The sequence below is a fragment of the Eriocheir sinensis genome, chromosome 35 (assembly GCF_024679095.1).
Source record: "Eriocheir sinensis breed Jianghai 21 chromosome 35, ASM2467909v1, whole genome shotgun sequence".
Classification (NCBI taxonomy): Eukaryota; Metazoa; Arthropoda; class Malacostraca; order Decapoda; family Varunidae; genus Eriocheir; species Eriocheir sinensis.
Window position 1 is genome coordinate 4386013 of NC_066543.1, and position 10000 is coordinate 4396012.

At 44.2% G+C, this 10000-nt stretch overlaps 2 protein-coding genes across 3 annotated transcripts in view; both read left to right on the top strand.

The window, feature by feature from the left end:
* Positions 1-1346, top strand: part of LOC127007285 (uncharacterized) — an 11014-nt gene extending 9668 nt beyond the window's left edge. The window contains exons 9-10 of the mRNA XM_050878057.1: positions 391-516; positions 1102-1346. Coding sequence (XP_050734014.1) covers positions 391-516; positions 1102-1219 — 244 coding nt within the window. The 3' untranslated portion in view covers positions 1220-1346. The remainder of the gene's footprint in view (positions 1-390; positions 517-1101) is intronic.
* Positions 1347-5037: 3691 nt separating this feature from the next.
* The window catches only part of LOC127007284 (uncharacterized), an 11119-nt gene continuing 6156 nt past the window's right edge, over positions 5038-10000 (top strand). The window contains exons 1-6 of one of the 2 annotated variants that reach the window (XM_050878056.1): positions 5038-5200; positions 5703-5788; positions 6973-7097; positions 7447-7584; positions 8815-8863; positions 9083-9207. In XM_050878056.1, the coding sequence (XP_050734013.1) occupies positions 5106-5200; positions 5703-5788; positions 6973-7097; positions 7447-7584; positions 8815-8863; positions 9083-9207 (618 nt within the window). In that variant the 5' untranslated portion in view covers positions 5038-5105. The remainder of the gene's footprint in view (positions 5201-5702; positions 5789-6972; positions 7098-7446; positions 7585-8814; positions 8864-9082; positions 9208-10000) is intronic. The other variant, XM_050878055.1, reaches the window with a different exon arrangement.

A 10000-nucleotide genomic window follows, 5' to 3' on the forward strand; every position in this document is an offset into this window, starting at 1 on the left:
GCCACCAGTAATCATCATCATCAACATAATCGTCGTCGTCATCAGCGGCATCAATGCATCGATAATCATCAAAAATGTTGTAGTTTAAGGTTCACGAGAGAGAAAGCAAATACCAATTTTATGTGGCTGAGGCTCAGACTGTTTGTCAAAGGCTTGTTGTTGTTTTATGTTCTCCAGCTCGATGGCTGATGATGGCTATGATCGAGCCCTGCATCAAAGGGACTGTACGATGCATCATTGCTCTAGTCTAAGGCGACACTCCACCTCACGAGGGACGGTGTGGGGCCCTTACCCAGGTGCCAGTTGACGGTGAGGTACAGGTCTCCTTCAACCAGACCAACCCTGTTATGAACTTCACCTGTGAGTAATGATGTTCTTCCCTCCCTTCAGGCAAGAAAGCTCCTGTGTTCGCCGCCGCCCGCCACACACTGACCCCTTCTCGGACCCACCCGCCGCCCTCCCCAACGCACCCTGTTACCGCAATGTGTTGTCCCCCAAGAAGAGGTCTTCAGGCTGGTGAGTCGCTACTGAGGTCAAGGGGACATCCGCAAAGCAAGTGGTTGGATTCGACCCTCCTAGCACAAAGGCATCCCACAAGGGTGATATCATACGGGGTCGAGGCATTGTTCCCCCCAGCGTATGCCCATATCAAGGGGGTATTTAGGATCTTGAAACATTGGGTGCTTAGTCCTCCCCAGAAATCTTTAGAGTTTCACCAGATATATTTTAAATTATCTGTGAGTAAAATCAATAAATGACGTGAGACCCTTTGCGCTACTAAAGGGTTCCGGTGAAGTGTTTAGGCCAACTTCGGCAACATGAAATAATAATAAATTTAGTACATTTTGAGTTAGAAACTTGTGACAAAACTGTATCAACTCTGCCCGTGTGTCTTGTTCATCTGCATCTGATTCTCTCCGACTTACCTATATGTCATTAAGCCTTTTCAAAGTCCCGTCTGGCTGTCGCAATCCTCATCTTCTCTTCTCTTTCTCCTTTTTCTTTCCTTTTCTCTCCTGTCCCACTCATAAAAAGGATGCAATCAGTATTTTCAACGCAACAGGAAGATTTCAAGATTCTAAACCCAATAATGACTGGCAGGTGTGCAGCAATGACCTATGAGAACTACTACTTCTGGTCCGACGAGACGTGTGATGAAACCTTCAGCCCGCTGTGCGTCTTCATTGGGCCCTCCGACAAACAGGAGGCCGACAACTAGGAAGGAACTGCTGTGCCGTGGACGCTGACGCCACACGACCCACTGCTTGCTTCACTACTTCATTTTTGTGCAACGGTTAACAAAGTATTGTAAAGGGTGATTAATAAAGCATGTTCTGCCCATGATATATTCAGTGCCTGATTGCCACTGCCTTCGTCCGCACATTGCAACGGTCCGCCACCTGAGTGTCCAGACCGGTATCAAACCTGCGCCCGCAGATTTGTGGCTAGGCGTGCCAACAACTACACTAAGGAGGCGCAGTTAAGTGCAGCCAGGGAATAGGTACATTAAGTTATGGGAGAAAGCACTGTGAGCATGGGGAAGACTATAAGAAACATTATCCTCCCAACTTTTTTTTTTTTTTTTTTTTTTTACAACAAAGGAGGCAGCTCTAGGGCACACAAAAAAAGAAAACAATAATAAAAAAAAAAGCCCGCTACTCGCTGCTCCTAAAAAAGAAACAAAAGAGGTGTCCAAAAGCAGGGTCAAATTCGGGAGGAGAGATGTCCTGACACCCTCCTCTTGAAAGAGTTCAAGTCGTAGGCAGGAGGAAATACAGATGAAGGAAGATTGTTCCAGAGTTTACCAGGGTGAGGGCTGAAAGAGTGAAGATGCTGGTTAACTCTTGCATAAGGGGTTTGGACAGTATAGGGATGAGCATGAGTAGAAAGTCGTGTGCAGCGGGGCCGCGGGAGGGGAGGAGGCATGCAGTTAGCAAGTTCAAAAGAGCAGTCAGCGTGGAAATATCGATAGAAGATAGAAAGAGGCAACATCGCGACGGAATTTAAGAGGTAGAAGACTATCAGTATGAGGAGGAGAGCTGATGAGACGAAGAGCCTTAGACTCCACTCTGTCCAGAAGAGCTGTGTGAGTGGAGCCCCCCCACACATGAGATGCATACTCCATACGAGGGCGGACAAGGCCCCTGTATATGGACAGCAACTGTGCGGGGGTGAAGAACTGGCGGAGACGGTACAGAACGCCCAGCCTCGAGGAAGCTGATTTAGTAAGAGATGAGATATGAAGTTTCCAGTTGAGATTTTGAGTTAAGGATAGACCGAGGATGTTTAGTGTTGAGGAAGGTGATAGCTGGGTGTTGTCAAAGAATAGGAAATAGTTGTTTGGAAGATTGTGTCGAGTGGATAGGTGGAGAAACTGTGTTTTTGATGCGTTGAAGGACACCAGGTTCCTCTTGCCCCAATCGGAAATAATAGTAAGGTCTGAGGCTAAGCGTTCTGCAGCCTCCAGCCTTGAGTCGTTAAGTTCCTTATCCAAACACTGCCATGCTCCACCGCCGTACCTGACAGACTCTGGAACTATCATATATATGCATTAACTTATTTACCTATTAGGGTAAGGCATGGCGCAGCAGCAAATATGCATCGAAGACATGAACATTGAGTGTAGTGCAACCATCACGAATACGTCCCGTGGAAATGAGGTGCATGTGGTGTGTCAGGATGGGATGGAGAAAATGATGATATTATGAGAGATTTGGGTTAGACACAGCGTTACCATTTATCACACAAACGTAACAGGTTAACAGGAGGAATACGAATAAGAAATTAAAAGCTAAGGAGCCTTCGATTTGCCGATGACATTGTTCTTTTTAACAAAACTGGCCGTGAACTGCAGCATATGATACAAGACATAAACAAAGTCTACAAGTAACACTACAATGGCTAAGATACAATGCAAAGGATTAAGATTACAGATAAAAGTTGATGACGCATAATAAAGGCAATAGTACCCAAAAATTACAATGGTCAGAACACATGTAAAAGAGAAGAAAACAGCTGGACAAAATTCGTGACAGATTGGGAATCAAAATATAAAAGAAAGGGAAGCCATTCAACAGATGATTTGGTGACATTAAGAAGTTTGCGGAAGGTATAATATCGAACTTGGAAACTAGTACAGCACAAAAAAGAATGGAAACGCTCGAGAGGCCTTTGTCCTGCACTGGAATGATACAGGCTGATGATAAATTACATATACTTCGAGTATAAATACGTGTTTTATATAATTATACATATGTGGCAAAGTGCGTTCCTTGATCTTTTTTCGGGAGTCAAAAACGCGTTCATTGACAACGCTTTTGGTAATAGGTGTCTACGAAGTCATGGAGTATATAGAGCTGAAACGACATTGTTAAATAGGCGATTACTCCGTGAGGCTAAATTGAGACCTATTGAGGTCTGTGAACGCCAACTTTGACTATGTGAGCATCTGTTACGTTACCCAGAAGTCGACCCTGCTTACAAGGATGTCTCTGAGAGACACAGAGGACAGCAAGAAGGGAGCCCAGAAATCACGTGGCTAGAACGAATTGATGGTTCATGCGTGATATAGGAAGGTGCCTGCATGGAGAATTGTTTGGAACACACACACACACACACACACACACACACACACACACACACACACACACACGGGATTATTAGAGCTTAGCTCGGGCCCGGTAGACTACAAATAGGTAAATACAAATAGGTAAGTACACACACACTTCCAGAAGCCGCCTGTAGCGGTGGATGGTGTATTGTGTTGCTTGGTAGTGTTCCTTCACATTCCTGAAGGAACACATCAGCTACAGGTGTACAAGGACTCTAGCTGCGAGGGGCCGGCCAAGGCCACTGCTCCCCCTTCCTGTGGTATCACGGTTGCCATGAGGGAGCACAGTTGACAGTCATGACTTGCAAGCGGATGATGCGAGAAATATTCTCTTAGGTTTAGTTTTATTCCTCTAATCAGCGACAAGAAATTTGAAGTTGTGGGGCTGCATGATGAGGCATACAGTGCTCGTTTCATCACAGCACGTGATAAACTGCTGCTCGATACACGTACGAATCGTGTAGGAACTTACCTGACGCCCATCCATCGCATCCCGGACAATCTCATCACCACCGCCGCCATCCGCCTCGGCGCAGGGTTGCCAGTTCATCGGAAATTCCCACAAATCTGGGGAAAACAAGGAACGTGCAATGAGAATACTTTTTTATTGTAGGACTTGTGGGAGTGTTCCTGGAATGATGAGAACCCAAATGAGGAGACAATTTTAGTGATGAAAGCTAAAAGTAGCCGAACACACACACACACACACACACACACACACACACACACACACACACACACACACACACACACACACACACACCTGGATGCCGCTGGGCGGGTGTCCGAGGGTCGCACCCAGCCTGGGTCACCCACATAGGACAAAATACCCCCGAGATGAAAATGCCCAAGATAAATTGCCTAGGACAAAACCCCTATTTACCAAACAACTACAACAAAAACCTTACGACAAAATAATCATTAGGAGAAAAACACAATGCAAATAAATTATTTAAGTGACTTTAGTAAGAAAAGTTTTAATGGGCTTAATCCTGTTAGTGTTACCTCATCTTCGATAATTCTCGTGCATCGAAACTTTCATTTAGCTAACACAGGTGTTCAGAAAAAAAATATTAGCAGTGAATCAATGTATATGAAGTTGTGGCTGCAGGTGTAACCCCAATAATTAGTATGTACAAGCACAGAGTACTGATCATTTCTTGTTGTAGGCGCCCCCTTACTTCATGTTGTAGGTCGACTGGTGGTTAGAAAAGTTTTGGAACGCTGACAGAGCTCGCACCTCTCCCCGGTGACTGATGGTGGTATTGGTTGTTTGCCGTTAACTTGAGCACGTACTGGGCGTCTTCATGTAATTCTATGTATTTTCTTCATTTTGTGGTAAGGTTTGTGGTAGCTCAGTATTAACCTGTTTGATCTTTTTTTTTTTTTTGGGGGGGGGGGGGCCAAGAGGAAGAAGCATGGAAATTTCAATTCTCTTAAGTGGCAACACTGCTGAGGAGCCAGACAGGATACTTCAGACCTAAGGGTAGACTCCATGCTCAGGCCAGTCCCAGACTCAGTGTGTGCAGCGCCTGTGTGCGTGCTGGTGGCTCTGCTTTGTTCCGGTGGGCTTGCTGAAGACACGTTCAGGTAAGTAATTCCCTTTAAAGAATCATGTGGAGACAAGCTAGATGAGATACACGAACGTAGTGGCAGCAGAGTGGGAGGAGGGGCTAGACTTAGTAAGTTGGAGGCTTTCCTTTCATTGATGAGTTGCTGAACGTTTCCTCGCCGGGTACTCGTGAGGTGCGATGGGAGGTCCTACCTGGAGGGATTTTACAAATAATATTTCCTGTTTTAACACTTGGCAATACACTCAAGAGTGACGATGCTGCGTTCCTTCCCGACTCAACACTTCGGCGTCAGTCTTCGTCCACGTAGCGATCATGAGGTCAGAGGAACGATGACCTGTTCTAATTGTCGTTTTGTCTACTCAGCGGTCGAGTCAAGACTCTACCGTGCAGCGCCGTTTCTTTTTTTTGTGTGTGTATGTGTATTTTATTAAATTATATTTATATCTATAATATCAAATTTTTGTACTTACACACACACACACACACACACACACACACACACACACACACACACGCAGGTCAGCTACCAGGATGGTGTCCGCACTGGCCTGCCCGCGGCTGGTCCTCGCCCTCGCCCTCGTCCTCGCCCTCCTCCACTCAGCAGGTCAGTAAGGCTGTGTGCTCCCTCCCAGGTGTTGTTACTACAGCCAACACACAACTGTCCGCGCCCTTGATCGAGGCGATGTGTGACGTCATTACGTATGTTATATCGGGGGGGGGGGGGGGGGGGGCTGATTCATTTACGTGTGTCTTATGTTGCATCCGTATGTGTGTTGTCTGTTGTCATGTTACTGTGTGTGTTGTACGGCGGGGTTTTGGCGCTTAGGGCCGCTTCACACGAGCGGTTTTTTTCCCGCACGGTAGTATGGCCACGCGGGTGGGTGTCTCAAGAGGCATGTCTTCACACGAGCGGTTTTTTCCCGCGCGGTTCGTCTGCAGCGGTGTACGGAATGCTTGTCAGTTTGTCGGTGTTTATTCAAGATGGAGAACGTAAAGAATAGTGATCCATGTGTGTATAATGAACATGGTGTTAAAACAGAAGAGACTAAGTAAATAAATTTTGGACCCAGCCAATAAACAGCTCTAGACTCCTTCAAAGAGCATTCGTCACATCTACACATTATATTCTGACCTGAAAGCTTATGAACGAAAGTTTTTCAATGATGTTCGCATGTCATCTACACTTGAAGAACTTGTGAGCAAAATGAACCTCTGCCACAGAATAACCACGACTGCCGCTCGGAGCAAAACCTCCCGTCTGAAGGGCTCCATAGACTTTTTAGAGTATTCTGAACCGCCTGGCGCCGCGCGGGTTGGCAGTACACGCGGCCGGTAAATCATTGCCGCGCGGGAATTAAGCCGCACGGCCAGCGTGTGAAGGGCCTCGTTGAACTTCATTGATTTCTAAACCGCGCGGGAAAAAAAACGGTCGTGTGAAGCGGGCTTAGGGTGGCCATTTAATTATTTTTCAAAAGGTACATTTTATTATGACAGCATTTTTTATACCCCAATCAAATGATGCGTTTAAAGTATATAAAATATACTTATGAAAATTGTTGGTTTGTCAAATACCACTACAATGTGATGAATGCTGTCATGTGGTAATATTTCTACGATGAAATACTTTCAATCACTGCTCTTATGTATTACACACATGCATTCATACGGTACAAAATAGGAACTGTAAGAAATTGATATGCATATTTATTTTTGTGGGGAGAGCACAGCTAATCATAACAACTTACTTTGAAAATTAAAAAGAAGTCCGTATATGATTCTGTTCCACAGAGGGAGAGTGTAGCCACAACATGATCGAGTGCAACACTGGAGGAGATTGCATTGCCAAATCTAGAATTTGTGATGGCCATAGACACTGTTCAGACGGCTCGGACGAGGACTTCTCAATATGCAAGGTAAGCACTTCTCTGAAAAGACACTAGAAATATGTGAAGACGTAAATACCAAGAGACTCATATACTAATAATAGCAATGGTCATATTACAAGGTATGGTAGCTTTTAATATATACTGGCAAGTCATTATAGTTAACCTCATAAATTTTCAGATTATTTGAAATAAGTAAGTCTGTGCATATAATTATGTAGACAATACTAGACATTTCAAACAAGATCACTCATCATCGCCATCGTGATCCCTCTTCATGGTTGTAGTTTAGTAACTTTGCCTTCTTTGTTGTGGTTAATTCGTTGTTACAAGAAACAAGATGTCAACAGTAAGCCAAAAATATTCAACATTGTTCCAGTTCTGGCCCCCGAGAAGCAACAGTTGTCTTCAGGAGTCCAGAGAGATGAGGTTCAACTACGCAGGGAGATGTTACAACATCCATCAAATATGCCAGAACAGCGATTGGTCCAAAACGCTCAACTCCAGAGTCTGTCAGGTACGGCGATGGAGCATGGCAGTGTTTGGATAAGCCTTACGTATACTCAGCAAGTATGATCCAGTAATTCTCTGTCCATCATGGATGCCCTGCTGCTACAAAACTCTTAACCACAGCTATCGTTATATATATATATATATATATATATATATATATATATATATATATATATATATATATATATATATATATATATATATATATATATGTGTGTGAGAGAGAGAGAGAGAGAGAGAGAGAGAGAGAGAGAGAGAGAGAGAGAGAGAGAGAGAGAGAGAGAGAGAGAGAGAGAGAGAGAGAGAGAGAGAGAGAGAGAGAGAGAGAAGAGGGGGGAGGAAGACATTATGACAGTTGGCAACGGTTGGTTACGAAATTATTCTCTCTCTCTCTCTCTCTATCTCTATATATATATATATATATATATATATATATATATATATATATATATATATATATATATATATATCTCTCTCTCTCTCTCTCTCTCTCTCTCTCTGATAGGAAAGGATATATATATATATATATATATACACATATATATATATATATATATATATATATATATATATATATATATATATATATATATATATATATATATATATATATTTTTTTTTTTATATATATATATGGTAGGCTTCTTCCCGGTGGATATTGATGGTCGGTCCAAGGCTTCTTCCCGGTGGGGCCTGATGGTCGGCCCAGCCCGTTCTGGCGCAGGCGAGTGTTTATAGTGGCGCCATCTTGCATTGGCTCAGGCTGCCCTCCCGGAGCTCATCTTTAATCCTAGAATCTAGAGTCCGGGTTGATAGGTGGTCTTCTGGACAGCATGTGGGTAGTATTAAGCCACTCGGCGGCGGCTGAAAAATCCCATCTTGGTGGCACCGGTCGGGGATTGAACTCGCGTACTCCTGAACGCGGGGCCGTCTCGCTATCCGTTTAGCCACCGCCTCCCCCTTTGCCCTTTGAATAGGCAGCACACGGCAGTGCATCTCTGGGTTTTGTAAATATATATGTACGTTTAGATGAAAAAAAGGAGAGAGAGAGAGAGAGAGAGAGAGAGAGAGAGAGAGAGAGAGATTAATTTTGGTCAATACACGCTGGACTGGATAGTAGGTTTAGCTCCATATCATTGCATTTCGTGGGTGAGTTACTGGATGTGGCTGTTTACACCCACCCACCCCAAACACAGGGTTCAACTAATTACCTCCTTTACTTTTTTTTCTCCAGATTGTCCTCCTACCTAAACTTGAGCCTCAACAGGAAATAATGAACATGAGTAAGTTTCATACAAATTAGCATGACTATTTTTTCATATAATTCCCCTCCTCCCTCTCCGGCATATGACCACAGATGTTGCGCCGACTAAACGAAATTTCCAACTTTCTATTTTTTTCACATAATTCCCCTCCTCCCTCGCACAATACTCACCATAACACTCTGGAAGGAGGCTCTGTCAGGACGGCGTCACGTTACTACAACACAAATACTCCTGCAGCCGATGAATTGGTCGCCTCGCTGAGTTCAGCCGTCAATTCCACCCATGACCCGAGAAAGGAGGACTGTCCCATGCTGTACACCCGCGTCGGAAACGATTGTCTCTCTTTCTTCTCACCCGCAAAGGTAATGATTACAGACTATGTATGACGCCTCATGCCTCTAGGTCGACACAATTCTAAAAAAATTTTAGTGATGGACTCATCTTAAAGACTGGTTAAAGCCACGGACTCCTCCCCCTTATTACAATCGATGGAAGGGTAATCTAGCAGTCACTTGATGTTGATTGTACCGTGTTAACTGACATTTCCTATTATGCGCATTTACTTATCTCAGTCAGGCTATAAATCCTATACATTACACCATCCCGTAATGAACACCGAACACATCAAACCCGAGTCTTCTGAGTAGAGGTCAGGGCAGCATACCAACCACCACCGATGAGCTAAAAGGTCATCATGCCAGTGGCCACCTCTGCGACCTCTTACCTGACTCCCCAGTCCCACTGTGAACATGAAGGTGAAGATGGCCCCGCTCACTGGTAACAGGTCGCATAAGTGGCCGGTGGCGTAGTTGATATACTCAGAAGGCTCGGGTTCGGTCCCCGGTACTTAATGGTGATCATTACGGTCACTTTAACTCTGCATGTTATTACAGTTTCTCTGATGAATTACGCCATGTAAATCTTACAGGTAGAAACACGAAGATACAATTTTTATTCGATTCGGTGAACCCATCAGGATACGAAGCACGTCTTGTAACATACTACAGTGTTTCCTTTTATCATACTCCTCTGGCAGCCAATGAAAAACTAAAAAAAATACGAACGAGACATTAAATATTTTTGGGACATGTTGCTATTTTTTTTTTTCTAGTTCTTCACAAACCAAACCATAGTTACGGTAAGCGGCTTTAGCTA